General features: G+C 32.9%; 2 protein-coding genes across 6 annotated transcripts; one reads left to right on the top strand and one right to left on the bottom strand.

Moving 5' to 3' along the window:
* Nucleotides 1-6,808: 6,808 nt before the first annotated feature.
* LOC105284629 (ubiquitin thioesterase trabid) lies at nt 6,809-18,176 on the bottom strand. Its single transcript, XM_011348300.3, has 9 exons — nt 17,685-18,176; nt 17,486-17,604; nt 14,884-15,903; nt 14,337-14,618; nt 12,952-13,153; nt 12,581-12,858; nt 11,857-12,086; nt 11,290-11,719; nt 6,809-10,592 (listed from the first exon to the last, which is right to left on the bottom strand). Exons 3-9 carry the CDS (start codon nt 15,603-15,605, stop codon nt 10,514-10,516), a joined length of 2,223 nt encoding a protein of 740 aa, XP_011346602.1. The 5' UTR covers nt 15,606-15,903; nt 17,486-17,604; nt 17,685-18,176; the 3' UTR covers nt 6,809-10,513.
* A 52-nt stretch (nt 18,177-18,228) lies between these two features.
* Nucleotides 18,229-22,830, top strand: LOC105284628 (NADPH-dependent diflavin oxidoreductase 1). 5 transcript variants are annotated; one of them, XM_011348295.3, is made up of 6 exons: nt 18,346-18,802; nt 18,946-19,056; nt 19,135-19,172; nt 19,389-19,486; nt 19,850-21,343; nt 21,528-22,816. In XM_011348295.3, the coding sequence occupies exons 1-6, from the start codon at nt 18,775-18,777 to the stop codon at nt 21,751-21,753; spliced, it is 1,995 nt and encodes a 664-aa protein (XP_011346597.2). In that variant the 5' UTR covers nt 18,346-18,774; the 3' UTR covers nt 21,754-22,816. The 5 variants fall into 5 exon arrangements, with proteins under 5 accessions (XP_011346598.1, XP_011346597.2, XP_019888918.2 ...); XM_020033359.2 differs by having other exon boundaries at nt 18,348-18,802; nt 18,946-19,172; nt 21,528-22,830; XM_011348296.2 differs by lacking the exons at nt 18,346-18,802; nt 18,946-19,056; nt 19,135-19,172 and adding an exon at nt 18,229-18,334.
* The last annotated feature ends 1,225 nt before the right edge of the window (nt 22,831-24,055 follow it).

Genomic DNA, 24,055 nt, shown 5'->3' with positions numbered 1-24,055 from the left:
TGGACACGTAAATTGCACACCGTTCAGTCGGACACCGCTCAATTGCACACCGCTCAGTTGGACACCGCTCACTTGCACACCGTTCAATCGGTTTCAAGCAGCTGTAACTTTGTTAAAAATGAATGCAATTTAAATTTAAAAAAAGGATTTTAAAGCTTGAAACTTCTACTTTCGAACGGTTGCCATGCGTTTAAATTTCTGTGACGTTTGGTAATTTTTACATACAAAAAACTGCGAACTGGACAAAATAAGAAATTTTCTTTTCACTTTGAAGGTCTGTTACGTATTAAAAAACATTCTGCGAAAATTCTCGACTTTTTATTGTAAAAGATTGAAGTTTTCCCTACAAAACGCTTTTTTAAAAATTTTTCTACGAGTTTTTGTTACTGAGTTATCGCCGATTAAATAAAAATTGGCATTGTTTACTTTGATTGCTCATAACTCCGGTAAAAATCATCGCACAGCAATTTAAAAAACGGATTCTTAAAGCTGAAACTTTGTTCTATTGAACGGTATACTTGCCCAAATTTTTTCGAAAACATGTAACCATGCTGAAAATGGATGAATATAACGTAAAAATGAATGATTTTTCACTTTGTCATTTTGACCTCAAAAACAATCGTACAGAATGACAAAAAAATTTGTTCTTCATTTTTTTGTACTTTTCAATACCATGAATTTGACAAAAATTTGCCGAATAGCTATAAGATTTTTTTCATGGTGGCCATTGTGGTTTTATGGGACAAAACTAAGAAATTGCTAAATTTCAGTAAGATAAAATGGAAAATAATGTTAATTAACCCATTAATGTTAAAAAATTGATTTCTAGAGCACTATATTAATCTTTATTAAGTCAGCAATAACAAAGTACACACTTTTCTACCAAAAGTTGAAAAAATTTGTGAACCGCCGGCGTTAGTTTTATCCAAAGCGTACCACGTGGAGGTCGCACGGTCGGATTTACGCTTCGTTTTGTGTGTGTGTGTGTGTGTGTGTGTGTGTGTGCGTGCGTGTGTGTGCGTATGTATTATGTGGAGTGTATCAGTGATTAATGCAAGATGGAGTGATTAACGCTAAAAAGAATTTAATAACGTGTATTTCCGCCTCTATTCAAAATGACTGCTTACAATTGATTTCGCATATTGATGCAACGACGTATTGCTCTTTGAAGGATTCGCTGCCAAGTTCGGCAAAGAACTGTGACAAGCGAAGCCAAATCGACGATGTTGGGATAGTTTTCGCGTACTTGGCGCTCTAACATATCCCAAACATGCTCGATTGGATTCAAATCAGGACTCATTGGCGGATGCAATAATTGATGGTTTCTCAGAAACTGTTGGGTGTAACGAGCAGTGTGCGGTCGTGCGTTGTCATGCACTAGGCGAAATCGTTGACCAATTCGATTTCTAATTGGTAGAACATATGGCTCTAGTATTTCATGAACATATCGTCTAGAAGTTAATCCTGGTGGAGGGATAATTACAAGAGGTGTTCGTGAAAATCGAGATATTTCTGCCCATACCATTACAGAACCACCATGAAAAGCTCGAACCGGTCTGTTGCAGTTTTCGGAATAGCGTTCTCCTTGACGTCGCCAAACTCGGGCTCGTCTGTCATTGCCAAAAAGGCAAAATCTAGACTCATCCTTAAACAGTACAGAATTCCATTGCCTAGGTCGCCTACTGACTAAAGAATGAGCATAATGTAATCGTAGGCGACGATGACGATGGGTAAGGTATGGAACTTGCACTGGTCGACGAGCGTGCAATCCCGCTTCTCTCAAACGATTTCTTATCGTTGAAGCCGAGATCGGATACTGTCGACCATAATTAATATCGCCGGCAATTCTACGTGCGCATACAAAGCGATTCTGTGTAACTTGCCGAACGATCATTCGATCTTCGAATCGGTGTCCAAGCGAACGGTGTGCAATTTTCAGTGTCCACTTGCAACGTGTCCAAGTGAACTGTGTTCAAGTGATATACACTCACTGTCAATCCCTTGTTTGCTCACTCGATCTATAATCATAACCTACAAAGGTCTAGTGTAGGGATTTGGTGACATTATATTTACACTTTTGGTACTACACCGTATTACACTTTTAGTTGAGTTGTCTATCTAGACTGTACATACTCCTAGTTACTTTTAACTTCCTTGGCGCGAAGTTTCGCCTTAGTTAGTTAGTTATGCAGTTACTGTTACACGACACAGTTCTTCGGAAACCTCCGAACCACACACAAGCTTATACGAGTGTACGCGAGTGATACCAATAAAACTATCATTAACCATTACGTTGAGTCTTTATTAAATCTCCACTCGTGCCAACGCTACACTAGATATATCGCTAGCGCTCTCTTGCGGCAGAAAGTGCAACTGTACAACAATCGACGTTGACGACGACGTTTCTTTGGACTTTGCATCGCAATATCTCCGCTCGTAGGGCACATAGCGAAAAAATAAGATCATTTTTCTTATGCAAATCATACCCAAGCTATCGTTGAGCCTACTTAGAACTTGATCAATTCACCCGTTATTGAGATCTGATAATTTCGGGTACTCGCAGCTCGCCGACTTGCGTAAATTCACGGTGCGGTCTCGCGCTACGCGTTTACTTGATATCTATGACATTCTCAACTTTCTTATGTATAATATATAATTCATTGCAAAATGATATCCGAGAGACATCGAAGGGATGTCTAAAGGACATTTTATATCCTGTGGACATCCCTACGACGTCCTTCAGACTTTTGTGTGTGATGATATCCTGACATGCGGATGTCCTGCAGATATCCTGTCGATATCACGCGATACGAAGATTTCAGTAGGATATCGTAAGGATATCCTTTTGGGATATCCTAGATGCTACTTACTTGGATATCTCTGGGATTGTTTAGTAAATCTGCGACAATTTGAGATATCCTCAGGATAAAGTGTGCTGTGTGGGATATCTTTTACCCCAAAATCTCTTCCCGATAAAGATTAACTCTGTCCAACAAGGTGAACACCGCAGTGCGTACATATTCTTAAAGACGACAGCCAATTAATATAAATACCCCAGCAAACACAGAATATAACTATTGTATATCTCAGAAGTAACACGTAATATAACAGTTGTTATACACTATTAATATTGAGGCTACATAATTTCCTTTTATAACTGTAATATTACTTTGTTTTAAAACTTTATTATAACTGTGTTATTTCCTGGTTATAATAATATAACAGCAATATAAATTGAACATAACACGTGATATTACAAATGCTATGTTATTATTACTTTGATGTTATACAACGTGTTATATAGAGATGTTATATTCATTTTATATTATATATATTATAACATGAATATAACATATATATTTAAAATGTTGCCTCTTTTCGTTGTTGGTATCCTTGCGTTCTTTTCAGTTCTTGCTGGTTCTTTCATCGTGTCAGCGTGTTGTTGCGTGGTATGGAAGTGCTCTCTTTATCCAAGGTAATCCTTAATTTCTAACATTGATTAAAAGTATTATTATAAAGACTAACTATTTGTGCATATATTTTTACTAGTATTCTTTAACTTATTGCAGTTAACCTATGTATATGTAATTGAAATGGTGTAGTAGGTTATGTATGCAAAAGTCACATTGCAAGAATACAATACCGGTCGTCTTCACTTTTACGGAACATTTAGTAATGCTTATCATTATCAAATGTACACAACTCTAAAGATTGATAATGAAATTAAGTATTTCTAAATGCTCCGTAGAAGTGGAAATGACTCGGCGTTGCATTCTTGCAATGCGACTTTTGCATCTATTACCATTTTACATATGCATAGATTAACTGCAATAAGTTAAAGAATACTGGTAAAATTATATGTACAAATATTTAGTTTCCTTTATAATATAATACTTATTTTGAATACTTTTAATATTAATGTTACTGTTAGAAAAGATTACCTTGGATAAAGAGAACGCTTCCATAACACGCAACAACATGCTGTGTATATTTTATATGTACATGTTTAGAGTGCAAAATATAATAATTAAATATTTATATTTTCCTCTGGAAAAACTGCATCATTATAATAACTATAGCGCGATTGTTATTGTATATGTTACTCTATTAACTTATATATTTTATACATACTAATTCCAGGAAAGGTCTTTGAATTAATTTCGAGCGAAAGCAAATGAAATAGTTTGTTCTCGCTTAGAATTAATTCAAAGACCTTTTCTGGGATTAGTATGTATAAAATATATATTTTCATTCTACAGTTACTATTCAGTTACAAAAAATATAACAGTAATATAACAATTACATAATTTACATCACGATTATATGGGGGGGTCCCGTTTGCTTACATTCCCAATTGCCTACAGCTTCGTTTGCCTACAACATTTTGCCGACAGCTCCGATTGCCGATATTCCCGATTGCCTACAGAGCGATTGCCTACAAGCGCTATTGCACACATGTAATAATTAAAAATACGAATGTACGTTTGCACACATGACATTATTGCGCACATACATATTGCACACATGGCTTTATTGCGCACATACACATTGCACACAACTTTATTGCGCACATACACATTGCACACATGATTTTATTGCATACATAAAATAAGGGATAATGTTCCGAAAACGACTTACCTCCGATTTTGATGAAACTTGGTACAAACCTTCCATTTTGGTCAAAATGAAAGCCCTTAAAAGGATTTTGTGCGACTAATATGGAAAGATCATTTTTCCCCATCAAATACTAGAAACTGGAATTTGACTGTTATATACTCTTATTATTATGTTATATGAAAGAAGTTATGAATTGAGTTAGATTATATGAAAGGAGGGTAATTATTTGCAATAAAAGATGAACAAGACGAAGTACGATTTTAAATAAAAAATCGGGGTTGGGTTGGGTTAGGTTATTTTTAACAGTAGTGGAGCCCCCCGTAAGGGGGGCGGAACACACGGTATCCACGCATGTACTTTGCAAGACGAAGGATGACCTTAAATAAAAAATCGGGGTTGGGTTGGGTTAGGTTATTTTTAACTTAATCTTCCCATAATCTAAATAAAAGCATCCTACTTTGCATAGAAATATTCAATTTTTTATAGAAACCTGTCATACCTCGTTTAGGGCGCCTCGTATACTCTTTCTGGTATTTGATGGTGAAAAATGATCTTTCCATATTAGTCGCACAAAATCCTTTTAAGGGCTTTCATTTTGACCAAAAAGGAAGGTTTGTACCAAGTTTCATCGAAATCGGAGGTAAGTCGTTTTCGGAACATTATCCCTTATTTCATGTATGCAATAAAGTCATGTGTGCAATGTGTATGTGCGCAATAAAGTTGTGTGCAATGTGTATGTGCACAATAAAGCCATGTGTGCAATGTGTATGTGCGCAATACAGTCATGTGTGCAATGTGTATGTGCGCAATAAAGCTATGTGTGCAATATGCCATGTGCGCAATATACATGTGCGCAATGAAGTCATGTGTACAAAATGATAATGCAACTTTCTTATTTCTTGTGTACAATAAAGTCATGTGTGCAATATGTATGCGCGCAATAATGTCATGTGCGCAAACGTACATTCGTATTTTTAATTATTACTTGTGTGCAATAGCGCTTGTACGCAATCGCTCTGTAGGCGATCGGGAATGTCGGCAATCGGAGCTGTCGGCAAAATGTTGTAGGCAAACGAAGCTGTAGGCAATTGGGAATGTAGGCAAACGGAGCCCTCTCGATTATATGTATGTTATATGTATAATTATTCTAACTTTGTTAAGAGTATATAATATGTTATGTGTATATTACATTACTGTTATATTACTGTAATTTATGTGAGTAGGAAATTACTCGTAACGTGTATATAACATAGTACATCTATGTGATATTGCGTGTTACATTCCGTTTTATTACGGTAATGTAACAGTTATATACCCGTGTTTGCTGGGACTTATTGTATGTGTTTTAGGAAAATTAATAAACAAACACAGTTCCACTGTATAGTACACTATTTAAGGGGATGCTGGAGTGACCAGGGAATTTCTTCGCGATGGTGCTGCCATTTGCACAAAAAAATGCTTAATATAAAAATTTGGCAAGTTGTACGCACAAAATTGCACCCATCCACACTCGGGACAAAATAAAGGAATATAATGAAGCTTTTAGAAGTGATTTTAGAAGTGTAATAAAAGAGAAAATTATTTATGAAAATCTTGTATGTATGTATAAGTATGCACAAGATTTTCATAAATACTTTTCTCTTTTATACTTTTATACTCTTCAATATATGTATAATAAAGTCATCCTCTAAACAGATTTTTCGAACAGCAAATTCTTTCCTCGTTATAAATAGTCAAAGTTAGGCATAATTTTCGGGCCTCAGGGACGGTCTAACCTCTTAAGAAAAGAAGAATTTTAAATATTCGTACAGGATATGCGTGATTTTCATGACATTTTTTGCGATCCGTGTAAAAGTAAGTACAACGTGTGAAAAAAAAACTATATAAAAGTAAGTAAAACGTATGAAAAAAACGTGTAAATGTAAATAAAACGTGTTAAAAAACTCGTGTAATTGTGAATAAAACGTGTTAAAAAATCCATGTTACTGTGAAAAAACGTATAAAAAAATATCGTGTAAAAAAGACCCAAATTTGCTTTTTGTTTATATATATTCGTAGATCTAAACATTATTCTTATCTACCTGCTTGATTAAAATTCTTAAAATTTATTATCATTTTATCATCTACCGAGAACAAATTCTGACATCGAAAATTAGAAAAAAATTACTTGCCTAAGAGAAAAAAATTCCAATTTCCAACGAGCATCGTTATATTTAATCTTTTTTTACAATTCTTCCTACACTGTCAAATGAATTTATCGTACCCATTAAAAATCAGTATATATATGTTAAAGTTCAATATGACTTAATAATATTAATAATAACTTCAGTTATTTCTATTATCAAATTCAAATAAGATATACACAATTTAAATTGATATATTTTACGCACGCGTGTACACACACACACACATACACACGTATAATGTTATGTCTCATTAGATTATTATGCATGCACATTTCTATTAGTATTATAAACATTACTCACATATTACTATAAATATTATTAAAGATAATATTAACTATTAGATGTACAAGTTAATTCAGTGCTTTTTTGAAGAAATTCAGCCTTTATTACAAAACAATAAAAACACATGTCAACTCTTTGAATATTTGTCATTATTTTCTAATACTTTCCTCCATCCATCGAGCAGTTAACGAATCCTCTCTCAAAAAAAAACATGAATAAATGTTCAATTTCTTCAAAAAAGAACAACCAACTACTTTGCATCTAATATTTGTTAAATACTTAATGTCAAATAATCGAAGAAGAGCCTTATTGTTTTTTTATGTAAAATCCAATATTACCATCCTTTTGTAACGAAAAAGTTTAAAACAAGAATGGTCTATATCTATAATTGTTTTATGAAGTTTGTTCTAGATACAAGTTGGTATGTAATATGGACCTTATAAATAACGGATTTATTATACAGTTAGTGTCTTAATGATGATAATAATAATGGAAATGATCGTCGATGTACTATATATTATTAATAATAACAATGGTAATAATAAACTTCATCTTTTTCACAAATATGACGCTGCAAATTAATTTATATTTGTTATGTCTTTTAAATCGGAAACCAATGTAATTTTGACGACTCACTTGAAAAGTTTGTCATACATAATTATCATCATAAGAAATAGAGAGGGAGAGATAGAGAGAAAGACGAAGAAAAGAAGGAAAGAAGGAAGGGGGAAGAGGGAAGAGAATCTAATTGTTCGGGAGGATAATGAAAAAATAAAAGACAAAAAAAGACAATTTTAATTTATTGAAATAACTCTGTGATTTATGTAAATATAGAATCGAAAAATTTTTTCTTTTTCTTGCGGCAATACAAATTAATTGAAGAAATTATTTTCTTTTATTTTCTACTTCATAGCATATAAAGCATAGCAAAAATCAATCCCGATACAGATTGTGAAAAAGAGAGTAATTCCTCGTGTATAAATATAAGAAAACAACAGAGATAAAATATTTTTACACACTTATATATTTTATATTTAAAAATTTACATTTTATATCTCTGCAAATATACTTTTAAGTTTCAATTTCAATGAAAGATGGCATTTTAGAAATTAAAAGATTAAAATCTAATAGATAACTTTAAATCTGATTTCGACCAAATGATACCAGTTTCTCAAAATGCCGGTTCCCACCTCTTTCGAGTCTTTCTTGTTAATTTTGCTACATGGATTTTCGATCACGCAATAATGCGCAAGAAATTAATCGCGATATAAAGCAAATATGCAAAAAGGACTAGATATTACTTGTTACGAAAGTTAGTAGAAACAAAGATTATTATTACGTCGAAAAACGAAGATAAGGAAGTTCCGTTTCCGAAGAAACATTCTAGTAATCTTTTGTACTTTTTTGATTAAGGATTTCTTACAATCACTCATTAGTTCACTATAATGCATTATTATATGTGTCATGTGCGTGCGTGAGTGCGTGCGTGCGTGCGTGCGTGAGTGCGTGCGTGCGTGCATGCGTGCGTACGTGCATGCGTACGTGCGTGCGTGCACGCGCGTGTGTGTGCGCGTATATATATATATAGATATCTATACTTGCTATTACATGTCAATAAAGTAATTCTAGTACTTAAAATTATGTATGCTATGGATTCCTTTTTAATTTCTTCCTCATCGCTTTTTTATAAAAGTTCGTAAAGTATTAGCTAATATAATATTTAACACAGTGCAAAGAATTCAACGTGTAACAAAAATGTATTATATGTTACATTTTCTCGCATAAAGAAGAATCTATTTTCGCATAGAGGACAAAAAGCTTTTGTAACTTTTAAAGTGTATTAATTATTTTTTGTATCAACACACTATATCAAGAAGATAAACACAAAGCCACACAATCTCTGTTGATAGAGGGCAGAACGTTCTACATACATTTGAGCTGTTTGAATTTTTTAATGCAACTATTATAACTATTGTAACAAATGAAAAAAGTTGGAAACAATTATACATTAAATTTGTTAACCTTTCTAGATTATCATCATCGAGGATCACATTTTATTTGCGTGATCATACAGAGTGCCTTATATTAAATCTCAATAACAGAGTTTTCAAATACAGAAGAGTTATATTATTAAATTACTAATTGCCATAATGTAATGTTTTGCCACTTAAATGTAAAATTAGCAAATACGAATGATACTTAGGAATCTCTAATATAAATAATATAAAACAATTTAATAAATTTTCGCGACAGAATATAATTTATCTTCTCTAGTTAACAATTAAAAATTAAATATATATTAATTTTTAACTAACCTTCTAACTTAATCTTCAAGAAAATTTTTAAAGATAATTTATAGATTAAAGTCTTTTTATAAATAATACATCTTTAAATAAGTATCATATTGTACAATAATTTTAAATAGCATCGGTGCATCAACATTCTCCATTATTTTATTTAGGGAAAATTGGCATGAAAATAATCATATTAAGTAACATCCTGCATCATTTTGTTCATTGCAATACTAGAATGCAAATAGAATATTCGAAAACTTCTTCTGCTTTTACAAGATTCCGCATTTTCGCAAGAAAAAAATTACTCTAAATTCTCTCGCACACATTTATATTTGTACAGAGTATTTGTTAAAAAAATGTTCTTTAATAGCCTAATATTTAAATTTCTGTTATGCGAACGACAATGTATAACAAACGCAATCTCCTCTCCACTTCCGTTTCAGACAATGAATTGTACAACGCTTATTTATATGTAATCTAATATTTCCATATACTTTCATACAACACGCGCACGCGCGCACACACAGACACATACATACACACGCACGCACGCACACGTGTACAGAAAGAAAGAAAATATGTTGAAAAATACTTCTTCTGATGAAGAAGATTGCTAAATCGTAATCGCATTCACCAATTAAGAAAGTGTCTAGAACGATTATTTTACTAACAATTTGAAATAAATACATGACTTTTTTAAACCGGAAAATTTTGATCAATGATGAAGAAATTAATTACGGAAGTATCCAATTCACGTAAATGTTTACTCGTAAACGTCTGAACAAACTTTGCAATTTTTATACAGGATACCTGATACATAATAATTCGATTTTAAAAGTACATTGCCACTGAATGCACACGCATACACATGTGCGCATAGCACATACCGCACGCACACCTTCTGTGTATGTGTGTTATCGTTGTTGTTATGTGTTGTGTGTTGTGTTGTGTTGTGTTGTGTTGTGTGTGTGTGTGCGTGTGTGTGTTTGTTTCATTTATCAAGTTCACAAAATAAAATACATACAACCTTCACTTTTTCTTTTTTATAATTTGCTAATCCCATCAAAGATAGACTTGTGAGAACATAATGCTTCTCGTGTCAATGCGTGAATAATTACTATTACTACTTATTAGTTACTCGTCCTCGGTATCACCATCGCTGCTATAATCTTGTAATGTTGGTGGTCTCGAGAAGGGTGCTTCGTTGGTTTGACTGTGACATTAGAAGAAAGAATCCTAATTCAAACAATGCTTAAATAAAAAATACTTTATTTACAAAGAATATAAACTGATTTTGAAGATTCTGTTCAATTTAGCACGTTCCCTGCTCAGTCGTTTTTGAGTAGTTGTCATTTTCAGGGCATGTGTAGCAAAAACATGTTATAGATAAATATGTAAAGATTATCTATTTGTCGTTTTTTGTGCGCTGGAAATTTATTATATTTTTTAGTAGAGCAAATCGTGAAACTAACAAACATCATAAAGCATGTAATAGCGATACCAACAATTATATTCTTGCACTTTATCTACCAATGATAAAAATATCACTTGACCTGAAAATGAATGTCAGTGTGTACAAAATGGTACACGCGGCAGAGAATGTGTTAGTGGCCGTTATAGCAATTTTTAATTAAAAAAGAGCAAAGAAAGAGAGGAAGAAAGGAGAGAGGAAGACGAAAAGAACTTAGAGAGAGAGGGGGGAAGGAGAGAGAAATCATAATAAAATAAATAATAAATTCATAATAAAATTTTAAAAGTAAAATAACTTTATATACCATGAGAGAGTAATAAAAATAAGTTATAATTGCAACTTTCGATCCATTTCCCGATAATCTATTTGACATATTTAAAAGTTTTAAGTATTTTAATAAGAGATTAAATGGATCAAAACCAAGTTACCAAGTACTTACGCTAATCTACGATAGTGATTCAGCCATTCTTCCAGCATCTGCGCCACGAGTAACGGTCTCTTATGAAGTTTCTGCTGTGCAACGAGAATTCCACCCTCAGTTCTACATACATCTAACCATTCTTTATAAATAGATTCCTCATGACCGATCTCATCCGCTGTAAGAAAATGTATTGGCAGAAGCTTGTGCTCACGGTCCATCAAAGGCATAAAAGTAGTCTGCATCTGAATTTGCAGTTGCTCAAGAGGACTGTTGTTGCCGCTCACTACACCATGAGCTGCAAGGGGTGGTATTCTGGATGAGGCATATGGCTCAATTGGGACGAGCGCCGTAAAGTGGCCACGAGTGTAACCCAGAGCAATCGGCGAACGGATACAGAATGAAGGTTCCCACAAGAGAGGGAGATACACACCCTCAAATCTCGCATAGCCTGCACAAAATAACGAAAATCGATCGATCCTATTTCAGGATTCTAACTCAATGAGATTAATTTTTATTTAGATATGGAAATTAATAATTAATTACTTATCAAGTAAAAAAAGGTGTGCTTTTTTTTATTAAACTTACCTATATCTTCACCGCGAAAACTCTTGACATACTTGACTCCATACACAATAATAGGTCGTCTTAAAATATGCGCGAGGGCAAATACATGCAATTGTTCTAACGCGCTTCCAGGTTGAGCAGCCGTTGCCAACAAACTCTCCCAGTCTTCTTGCCATTGTGTTTCTTCTAAAGTAAAATCCAACATTCTAGCTGCCTGCGAGGCTTCGTATTCTCTCCAACGAGGGTAAAAGCTAAAATAATATTTTATTTTACAATAATATTACTTATAATTTAAAATTCGTTCTAATTATATAAATAAACAAATAAAATTCTCATTAAGTAAAAAGTTAACAAATTAGTTTAAGAACTAATAAATTTCAGAATTTATTAATCTCTCTTTATCTAATAATTCTATTTAATAATATTAATCTAAAAAATTAGAAATGTCACATCAGTATAATAAATACTAAGAACCTCTCATTCCTCTCGCTTATAAAATGTTTAATTATAAATTTCAAGTTTATTTATTTAATTTAATTCTTTCGGCATACATGCGGCATACGTCCGGCGTTAAGTTTAATATGACAGAAAAATCACACAGTGCCACAGTGTATTGTATTATTACTAGCTGAGCCCGGCCATAGATAATTCAGTGTTGCACTATTCCGTCCTCAAAGAATTAACAATTAAACAATACTACTTTTTATACAAAACGTTATACCAAAGTTCAATAAAAAAAACCTACAATTGCCCGGCTTGTTGCAGAGTGTCGGCCAGCGCCCTTCTTAGAGCGTTGTCCCTATCAAAAACACCCCAGGTCGCCTGCATAGCTGAATCTAAAAGGCAATCTCCGGCTGATCGGTTCCAAAGGGCGTGTAAGCGGCTGCCTAATCGTTCCGTAATTTCCAAGGACCAGTTTAAAGCTGGCGGTTCGTCGCCACCACCTTCCAGTTGCTGCTGAGCTTCTTTATCTAACAATTCTTCTAACATTTGTTCTTGTACAATGCTCGGTAAATCCTCAACCTTAAAGTATTTGAACGAGCAAATATGAACAGATTGAAAATATTTCGAATTAAAAAGGTCAAAATTATAGAGTTGTGTGTATTAAAACAATACCTCGGCTGGTAACGCAAAGGTAGCCATATCAGTGACAAAATAACATGAAAACGAGCCCTTGCGTAAACGTATACTGTTCGTGACATGCCGACGTATTTGTCCCGCAAGATCTGGTGCGACATAGCTCGGTACCCTTTTCACTCCTGAACCAGAGCCCTCTATTTGCGATAACAACGTTGCCAGGATGTCTTCCCTTTGAAACCTGCCAAAATTCCAATTATATTATCAAGATATGTGATTTACAAAATATTTCCATATACTTTCTGACAAAGCTTGTTTCTTTTAATCATGAAAAATCAAATCAAATTTATTAATCATAACAAAATTTACTTAGGAGAGAAAATTGGCAAATAACGCGTTTCACGCGGCGAGGCGCTCTAGATACGATAACAGCTTACTAGAAAATATTAAAATAAAATACTAGCGGCGCCGGCGTTGTCCTTCCCTTTGCTACACGTTTACAATTCTGTTTACCATTTCACCGCGTGCTCATTTGCTACTTTTTTTAAAAATTGATATCTGGATAATTATTGCAAAGTCGTTACAAAACGGTACAGGATTTTATAACTTTTAAGTGGAAAGCGATTACAGTTCACCAATGACAGAACTGAAATTTTGCGCGCTCACATATAATAATGACTTTGATAGCTTTGTTACCATTATATTTGGTTAATTTTAATCTATCTATGCGTATGCAATGTACATATATGCAACGCATAAAAAGAAAAAGAGTTTCTCAATGAAATTATTAATGCATATTTCAATGTTGTCAAAACATCTTCGTTCGGAAACATCTGTGCTGTATGACACTTTGACATACCTGAGCGAACAAAATTTCAGCTCTGTCATTGACTCTGAATAGACTATAATTCCTTGCCATTTCAAATTTATAGTCTCGACATTTTCGTAATCACATTTTTGTTTTAGAATCTTCTCTTAAAATCATTATCAGTACTTTTGGGACATCCTATATATAGACAATTTTAATAAAATATCTAATTATTAATAAAAAAAAACTGTTTTTAAAAAGGAAAAATAAGTTTACATCAACAGAAATAATTTTGCAATAGTTATCCAGACTTTGTTTTTTAAAAACAAAGAAAATTCTCCCTTTTCCTTATTTTAATCATTCTAACCATATTTTCTATATTTTCAGTTTTATTCTGTGATGATTAATTAATCTTTATATATCCCGCGTCTCTTCCTTGTTTTATCGTCGAATATTTTGCTACATTTCGAAATTTCATTTAATCTGTCGACAATAAAAAAATTCCTTTTACGTATTGATATTTATTAATTTGTTCAATCACGTTATTTAAATATAATAAAATAAGACATAATATATCATTTATTAAGTTACTAAATTTTTAAATATTTCAGCTTACCTAATAGCCAAGTGCACCAAGGTATGCCCGACGTCAAACGCGCTGCTTCTGTTGAGGAGTAAAACCTCAGAATGTGTCAATTGACGGGCAGGATTACCACCGCTTGCTAAATAAGCCTCCACGGGTGTATTATCACCCTCGACGATGCCGAGACAAGCATTCAACCAACACCAATCGGTATGACGTCTTAGCTGCTTCAATCGACGTTCGTAATCACAGTTATTTGGAGATTGAGGAGTAGATAGACTGTCATTTCGGCTATCCGTATACCTATGTGGACCTCTAAAAAACAGATCATTAAACAGTAAATTTGTAATTGCATTTCCATAATTTTACCTCATGAAAATCACACGTAATTATTTTAAATAACATATTTTAATTAATATTCTATGTACAATATGTACACCTATTGCTATTACAGGTGCATTGATTAACGGCGTGTAATTACCTAAAAATATTGTAAATATGGCAAAGATGTTTACAATATATAATACTTCCATGCCATTTAATATGTGTAAAATACGAAAAATATAATTCCTATACTCACCTCCTTCCTATCGCTAGATTATCTTCTCTCTGTGTTTGGTGAATATAGGGCGCGTGTGGAGGCGACGGCAAACCCCTTTGACTATGGTCTCTCTCAGGACTTGGCAAAATTACTCCTACGTTTCCATGGATACTCTTGTCTCGCTTATCCTTCTCTTTCGGATAACCGCACATCACGCATTTCGTTGCTTTCGGCCAATTCTCGTAAGTACACGCGTGACAGGACCATTTTTCTGGATGTATATTGTACAATCTTTCCGGATGCAGATTAATCAGCGAAGAATTCAGTTGAGAATTAGTTTCTGAATTTGGCGATCCTTCAGCCAATCTCAACGGCGCCAAATGCTCGTGCAAATTTGATGCTAACGAATTGATGGATTGATTGACGCCTGCCTTCTGACTGCCGCACTGAACGCAGCGCGTAGCATTCTGATAATTCAAGTAAGTACACATGCTGCAGGTCCACTTTCCGGCGGAAGGCAAGTTCTGGCTATAATTCTGAGAGGCAAAGTTGTCTGTAGGGCTCATTTGGGGCACGGGACCGGAAGCAACAGCATTGGAGAAGCCTCTTTGGGGGCTGGGATCCCGAAGACGGTAAATGTCTTCACCTAGAAGAGGCTTGGCGCCTCTGCACATAGTACACTTTAAGGAGGAAGGCCAATTCTCGTAAGTGCAATATTCACAGGTCCATTTTTGTTCTGCATCCTCCAGTTTGCTGGTCATCTTCACTGGATAATGTTAATCGATATATATCAAGTTTCTGGTTGGTTTGTTGCAGAAAATAGTATTTCTCGATGCAGAAATAACTATTAAGTTGAGAGATGACGCTAAGGTATATACTAATCATTAAATAGCCTAAATATTCTCGATGAGTTTTCTATAGTTTGTTACACATGGTACTGGAAGGATTTATATTCAATTGGTTTGTATAGCCCAATTTGTTAGGTAATTAGCATCATGTTCAATTATAAGAGACGAAGTCGCTGGAGGTAGATGTCAATCTGGACATTGATGGAAGAACCTGAAAACAAATAGCAAAGTTTATAAAAAATGTACACAATTATGTAAAATTATTATTATATAAAATATAAAGTGTCAAGTGTAAATATTTTATGTATACTTTGGATACCTATAATATTTGTCACAATACATATAAATTAAAGTACTTGTTATTTAGATGAAGTAAATATTGAGCAAATTGTATTAATTCTTAATGCAGAGTTTTGCATTTGAATTTTAAGGGCTCGGCATGGACTCTCTGGTCAATTCAATATTACACATGGGTGCACGCACACAAATATTAATATATTGTTAAATATATAAATATATAAATATTAATATATTGTTTTATATCAAATATGCGAATATATTATAAAAGGTATCTTAAAAAATATTTTTTTTTATAATGAAAAAATATTTGAAATTTCTATTGTTTGCAACATTCTTGGAGCAGTTTTAAATTTTTAAACTAACAAAATAATATTTTACACATAATTATTAGATACTGAATTTTCGTTTGTTTTAAAACTACATGTTCTTAAGGGGATCCTAGAGTGACCAGGGAATTTTTTCGTGATGGTGCTGTCATTTGCACAATAAAATGCTTTTTACAAAAGTTTAGCAATTTGTACGCACAAAATTGCAGCGGCCACCACTTGGGATAGAATAAAGGAAGAAAAGTATATGTGAAAATCTTGTACCTACTTATACATACATACAAGAGTTTCACATATACTTTTCTCTTTTATTACGCTTCTAAAGTCACCTCAAAAAGCTTCATTATATTCCCTTATTTTATCCCGAGTGGTGGTCGCCACAATTTTGTGCGTACAAATTGCGAAATTTTTATAAAAAGCATTTAAACTTTAATTTTTGTATATGTATGTGTGCAGTTGGCAATACTTTTCACTAGCAACTCCAGCTTGCCCTTAAACTCACAACAATGTTCAAATTCAAAATGTCTACCTGTTTTTGCACATGCAATATTTTTGCTCTGGTATTTTGATATATCAGCTGTGCTCTACTATTGTCAATATGAGAATTACTTATTGTGTTTTTATTCAATGTTTGATAGATAAAATAGTAAAAAATGGTAAAACAATTTTATATTAATAAAAATAAATTTAGCCAATACTAATTGGCAGTGAGTAACAGTTATATACATTTATATAGACATTTTGAAATTTGAATATTCCCATAACCTGCGATTTAATTTAGAAACAATGTGATACTTAACTATTTAGTTTAAATATTTTATATATAGTATATATGATATATATATATATATGTATATGTATATTGAGTATATGCATGAGCTTAAAATAAGATTTTTTCCATCTTTTCCTTAAAAACCTTATCGCTTCATTTCCATAATATATAAAGGACAATTATTTTATTATATCATATAACCCTCGGAAACTTTAATGTCAATGCTGTAAAACTGAAACTAAGACTAAGGAAATAGATTTTAATTTGCAATAATTTCATTAAAGAATAATGAGAGAAAGTTGAAACACTCTCATGCATACGCTCAATGTGAAATATTTCATATTTAGATTTACATATCTGATATATTTAAAATAAAAATTGAATGTTTTATATACTTTGATGAAAGCCACACTCCACGAGTTGAGAAATAGGCGACACCACGTGACTCACTGACCTGGCGTCTTCTCGTCGAAACGTCTCGTCGGAAAACTTAACCTTCCAAAACGCGAAATGCCTATTTGAGAAGAGGAAATTAAAAAACTTGAAGTTGTACCACTTTCAGACAGTATCCCTAGATAGTTTTGGATTGGTTACCTTGACGTTATCCTGAATTGTCCTGCCTAAATCGAGCACTGTCCTCGGGAACACGCACAACTATCTTCCATGAAAGATCCTTCAAATTGAGATTACCTAGGCGATTCATATACTATGCATGCACCAGCGAGCACAATCTGCAGTCACACCATTCGCGCCAGGGACATAGGTTATGGTCCGTGCACATATACATACGTGCTCGTATGTGCACAGGCTCGTTAATTTCGGAACATTCGAAATCGCGTGGCTCTTCCCTCGGACGATTATCCAGAAGCGACAAGAATGACTCGAATGTGAAAAACACGAAGAGACGAGGATGCGATACAATGATGTCACTCTCGTAAATGAAGACACAAGAGGAGCAAATCGTTGTAATCGTGACTGTATCACCACATCATCCACGAGGTTTCACGCGCACTCACGGCATGCTGCTTCCCCTCGTCTCTCGAGCTGCTGTAAACTGCCTCACAAGTACGACAACGATCTCGCTCGCTGACTGCGGAAGTAGGTTTTGACAGTCATCCGCAAACAGGCGAACGAGTCAGTACTGCCAACTGCTCGGTCTCTCTCCTTTAAATCGTATAGTGTATATATACCATTATGTCACGCGAGTATGCGCAGCCGACTTAACCTCAAGTCTCATGAAAAATGTACGTAGAACGATCCGATCTTACTTCGCGTGACGTTTATTCCCTTCTTATGCTTCTCCGTCCTCTCGCGTACATTTTCCACCCTTTTATTATCGATTTCGCGTATTAATAACTATCGATCGAGTAAAATTGAAAGTCCACAAAAAATTCGAGATTCGCGCGATTCATCACGTACGACGGAGAGATGCTATTTTTTTTTGTTTATAAATATCTCGGTACTCATTGCCAAATGGGACTAAACGTAGCCTAGACATTTATCCTTGACATTTCGTCAACGAGATTTGGACTTGTAGCTAATTGTCACGAAAGCCAAGACCTCGCCTTACGTCGTTTGATATAGGTTACATGGCTTGTTCCATGTTATACTATTTACATTTAGAACGGATTTGATTTTTTCCACCAGTTTGCACCTCATCTATGTGAGAAATACATATTTATGTATGAGAGAAGACAAGAGGAAAGAAAAATGTATGAAAAATGCTGAATATGCAATATGCAATTATAGAACAGTATTTAGTGTAACAGTCGAATCGAATTTTTATGTATATATGACTCTATTTTAAATTTATTATTAAATTATTATTTTAAAATATACATAATGTTTTATTTAGTGACAGTATCTGTCCTTTTTGCGGGCAGTATATTCATCATTAGGTGTTTGCTGATGTGTTTCTTGAAAACACCTTTATTTTACCCTTTAAAACATAAGTTGTTTTTTGTCAGTAAGTTAGTTGTTATTTCTTTAATTATCTTCTTTTTAATTGAAATCTTTCATAAGAAATTTATATATTTACTTCTAGAAAATTACTTGTTACGCAATAAGAGATATTCACACTTGGTAAGGACCAAAAATAATGATCGAAACGTTGTGTATATGATTAATTGTATAGCCAGTGCTCGTCAACGATAAAAAGGATTTACCTAATTTTTATGCGTTCGTGTTTGATTTGATTATCGATGACATTACTCTTGTAATCGATTGAGATTTGGCTTTTGTTTATCACTACCAAAACAACTAACTGTAATTGAATGATAATTGGAAAAATTTTATTAGATCCTGTCAAAGATGAATCCACTGATCCGAATACTATACGGAAGCGAAACCGGAACCGCTCAGGACGTTGCAGAGCAGATCTGGAAGAGTGCCAAAAGGTTTTATTACTCTCTTAATATATAAATTTCTTTCTTAGATTTATATCTTAGATTTTCGACGTACAAGCTTCAAATTTGTATTTTAATTAGCTTTTAAACAAAATTAATACAGTTCAAAAAAGATAAATGCTTATTTTATATTTGCAGTGTAAATAATTAAAATTGGGTTTACCTTTCAGATTGGAGCCACATCTCTTATCATTTTAGTTCCAATAGAAAGAACCTGATTATTGGATTGCTTCTCTTTAATGAAGTAGGCTAAAATGGTTACAAAATGTTAAAATGATAAGAAACATGGCTTCAAAACACAGAAAACAAGTGAAACCTAATTATAAAATAAATGTTTATTTGTAATGTTTATAGGAAAGGCCTGCAAAGTGCAGTATCATGTTTAGACGACTACAATATCCAAGATCTTCCATCAGAACAATTAATCGTTTTTGTTGTTGCTACTACTGGGCAAGGAGATCCTCCAGCTAACATGAAACAATTCTGGAGGCATTTATTATGCAAGAATCTTCCAGCAACTATGCTTCAAAACCTACATTATGGCATACTGGGTTTAGGAGACAGTTCCTATCCAAAATTTAACTTTGCTGCAAAAAAATTAAACAAACGTCTTATACAACTAGGTGCAACGGAATTAATGTCCATTGGCCTTGCTGACGATCAGCACAATCTTGGAATCGATGCAGTGTTTGACCCCTGGGTTAAAATATTATGGGAAAATATTGCGAATGTTTTTGACATTTCCGTAAAAGACAAAGTTAATGAGAAGAATCTAATAATTGAAAGATATGATGTCTCTGTAATAGAAATGAATCAAACAAATCCGATAAATATCAATAGTCGGTTAATAAATAATCTACCTCAATTAAATACTAACATTTACGCACAAGAAACATTTCTAGATAGCAAAGTTAAAATAGGAACAATAGTCGAAAATGTAAGAACTACAATAGAAGACCATTTTCAAGATGTTCGATTAATAAGTATTAAAACGAACAATATAAAATACAATCCTGGAGATATCGTGTACATTAGACCAAAAAATACTTTTGAACAAGTCAAGCTTTTTTTCAGTATATTATACGAACACGGCATAAAATTGTTTCCTGATATGGTAATCCAAGTATCAGAAAAGGAAATAAAAGTTCCATTCGTATTAAAACGAAGTTTGACTTTAGGAGAGATAGTTGAACAATATTGGGACCTAAATTTTAAACCACGAAGATCTACTATGTATAATTTATTTCTCGTCAGTGAAAATGATCTGGAAAAGGAAAAACTTTATGAACTTACTAGTTCAGTTGGTCAAGAGGAGCTCTATGATTATGTAAACAGACCAAGAAGAAACATTCTGGAAGTCCTCGCAGATTTTCCTCACACTACCAGTAAACTAAACATTAAATGGTTATTTGAAATTATGTCGCCCATAAAACCACGTCCTTATAGCATAGCTTCCAGCTCGAAAGCTACACCAAATACTGTTCAAATCTTGGTAGCAATTGTTAAATATAAAACTAGATTAATGAATCCAAGGTTTGGTTTATGTTCAAAATGGTTAGCTAGTTTAATGGAAGGTGATGAGGTAGTATTTTGGCTGCAAAAGGGAACTTTTCACTTTGATAATAACAAGCCAATGATCCTAATTGGTCCTGGGACAGGAGTGGCACCATTTAGATCCTTGCTTCTAGAAAGAGCAATGACTGAAAGGAATTTAGAAGATTGCGTCCTGTTCTTTGGATGCAGGAATAAGGAGAAAGATTTTCACTGCAAGGAAGATTTTAAGCGTTTATCGAAAGAAAATAATTTGAAACTGTTTTGTGCGTTTTCCAGAGACCAGGATCACAAAATGTAAGTTGTTCACAGTAAATTTAATAGATAAACTAGTGATAAATTTGTTTTAATACATTAAAATATATGTTTAAAAATTATTATATGCATTAAATTTAACCTTATTTTCATTTTCTAACTTTTGAGTATTACGTTTAATTTTTTCTAGTTTATTTTGTTTTAAATCTTGTATTATAAATTGCAGATATGTACAACATGTCATACAGCAACAAGGAAAATTATGCTGGGAATTTTTACAAAATCATGGCAATATTCATTTAGCGGGAAATTCTAGAAACATGCCTAACAGTGTACGGGACGAATTTCTTAATTTAGTAAAACAATTTGGTAAACTGACAAAGGAAGAGGCAAGATTATTTATCGAACATTTAGAGAAAAATAATCGATATCAAACTGAAACTTGGGGGTGAGAAATATTCGAAGATATTTTTGGAATATTGAAACACTTATGGAGAAAAGATTGCGTCTTTGGAACAAATAATGAGTGAAAATAGCATTTGCTCTTATAAATGTAAAACAATATATTTATTGTTCATATAAATGCCATAATAGAATATATATAGTACATGTGTACATATACATATGTGCAATATATACCCCATATAAAACGGTACTCTTACATATGGATTCACATAATGCACTGGACGCATGTAAAGTATACATATTAGAATAGGAGCGCCCAACCTTTTGGCTTCCCTGGGCCACATTGGAAGAAGAAGAATTGTCTTGGGACATAAAATACACAAAAATACTAATGACAGCAGATAAGCAAAAAAACGAGTCAGGTGTATAATTTTCGTGATATATCCGCCACCACAGTTAAGCAAAAAAGTCCTCGCATAATAATCTTAATTATGCGGCGCCCCGGAGTCTTTTAAAATCGTCGAGCAGGTCCCAAGTTTGCCATCACTAATATAGAAAATGTACATAACTAAGTAAAACTTCATTAATTTTTTGATATTTTTTATTATAAAAGTAAAAGAAAAGAGGGCAACAAAACTAGTAAGATATTTGATATTGTATTTGAGAAACTTAATGCATCAATATCTGCAATCGAGTTACAAAAAAAAGATCGCAAAAAATTTCATAATTTTAAGTAAGTTTACGATTTTGTGTTGGGCTACATTCATAGTCTTGGGCCGTGGGTTGGACAAGTCTGTATTAAACTATGTATTGAAAATTAAAACTGCATTGGGTTTACATGCTTTTGTGCTATTATAGCGTTTAGCTTATTAGCACTATATTTATAACTGAATAACATTCGCTTTGAAAATGCGTAAAAATGAAGCGGATATCACAATTTTCAATATCCAACTAATATTTTATAGAAAAGTAATTGCATGTTTTTGTTTTTATTGCTTGATTTATTATTATGATCTCTAATGTGTATTTTTGTGTATTCGTTTTAAGCTAGCAAGTTTCGATATACAAGGTGGATCAGTAACAATAATAAAGTAACATTTTACAGCGTTATTTAGTTATTCAAACCTATATTTTTTCCAAAATTATTTCACTAATGAAATCTTTTTGTCGAAAACAAATATTCTACAATTACTAAACGAATTAATTAAAAAAGGTATGGCCATGTAAATGCTGCAAACATAAGTCGTTTCATAAAAAAAATAAAAAGTTTATATAACTAAAAAGTTAAAACCATTTAAATGCTATTTTAAAAATATTTTCAGCCTCTTCAAATAATGTACAAATAATGTATGTACACATGCACAAATTAGAAAAAAGAAAGATATATATTTAATCGAATAGAAAACCAGAAAATGGAAAAAGAAAAAAGGTAACAAAATCTAATTCACACTTTCAATTATGGCAGAAACAAGCAGAAGATTATTAAACAAGATATAATTTAGTCGATAAAATTTATGAGTTTAGTCGTTTTGCCTCATCCTCAGTTTGCAGTTATAGTATTTCTCATGTTTGTTTCATGTTGTTTTTAATTTTACTAATTATTTAATAAAAATTAAAGTAAAAATGTATTTTTATCTTTATTTTTCATATTTCTATTTTTTAATTATAGTATTCAAAACTATGACAAGGTACTTTTGAAGAATTCCGCGTGTTGATCATCACTGATTGGTTCCGCCTAGAGTTCCGCCATTATGTATCAAGCCAATCAAAAATTAAAAATATTGACCGGACTCTTATTTTTAGGGACTCTGGGGCATAGTAGAGGCCCTTTAATCAGAGTCTGGCCAATCCAAGTGTTCACCGGTATTGGTCAAAATTGGCTTCGACCTAAAATGGCGGATCCAATTGTAATCACGTATACAAAAGCGCGTAAGCAGTCCCTTTAAGGTACAATTCAAATGAACAGTTTCCTTTTACATATTTTATTTTTTATTTCAATAAATTCTTACAAAATGTTTTGTGTAACGTTAAGGATATTTTAGGAAATACATATTTATACATATTTGCTTTAGGATATTGCATTCTTGAGACCTGATTTTATATTATTTTTCCAAAACGAATAAAATTAGGTACAGTTGGAGAATATGTGGTAATAATTTGAGATCAAATAAAGAGTATGCAAATGTAATTCGTGCAATGCTAAATGAATAATTTATTTTCCCTTTTCTTTAATTATCAGAACATATAAAAGATGTAAATTAATAATATATTAATATAAATACAGCGAAACAAATATTGTAATCGGAGAAAAATGACTTCACACAATGAAAGAGCATATCGACCTTTGAC

This window comes from Ooceraea biroi, chromosome 1 (genome assembly GCF_003672135.1).
Source record: "Ooceraea biroi isolate clonal line C1 chromosome 1, Obir_v5.4, whole genome shotgun sequence".
Classification (NCBI taxonomy): Eukaryota; Metazoa; Arthropoda; class Insecta; order Hymenoptera; family Formicidae; genus Ooceraea; species Ooceraea biroi.
Note: the sequence above shows the minus strand (reverse complement) of the source record. Positions and strands in the feature narration are given on the sequence as shown.

What these genes read in the sequence shown, in the direction of transcription:
- LOC105284629 (XM_011348300.3), bottom strand. Translation starts at nt 15,605, where the DNA reads ATGACCAGCAAACTGGAGGATGCAGAACAAAAATGGACCTGTGAATAT. An exon ending in TTGGTGCACTTGGCTATTAG is followed by an intron (nt 13,154 to 14,336) that starts GTAAGCTGAAAT and finishes GAATTTTGGCAG; the next exon opens with GTTTCAAAGGGAAGACATCC. An exon ending in AATCACTATCGTAGATTAGC is followed by an intron (nt 10,593 to 11,289) that starts GTAAGTACTTGG and finishes CTAATGTCACAG; the next exon opens with TCAAACCAACGAAGCACCCT.
- LOC105284628 (XM_020033359.2), top strand. Translation starts at nt 18,775, where the DNA reads ATGAGAGAAGACAAGAGGAAAGAAAAAT. An exon ending in ATAAGAGATATTCACACTTG is followed by an intron (nt 19,173 to 19,388) that starts GTAAGGACCAAA and finishes AAATTTTATTAG; the next exon opens with ATCCTGTCAAAGATGAATCC. An exon ending in ATCTGGAAGAGTGCCAAAAG is followed by an intron (nt 19,487 to 19,849) that starts GTTTTATTACTC and finishes TAATGTTTATAG; the next exon opens with GAAAGGCCTGCAAAGTGCAG.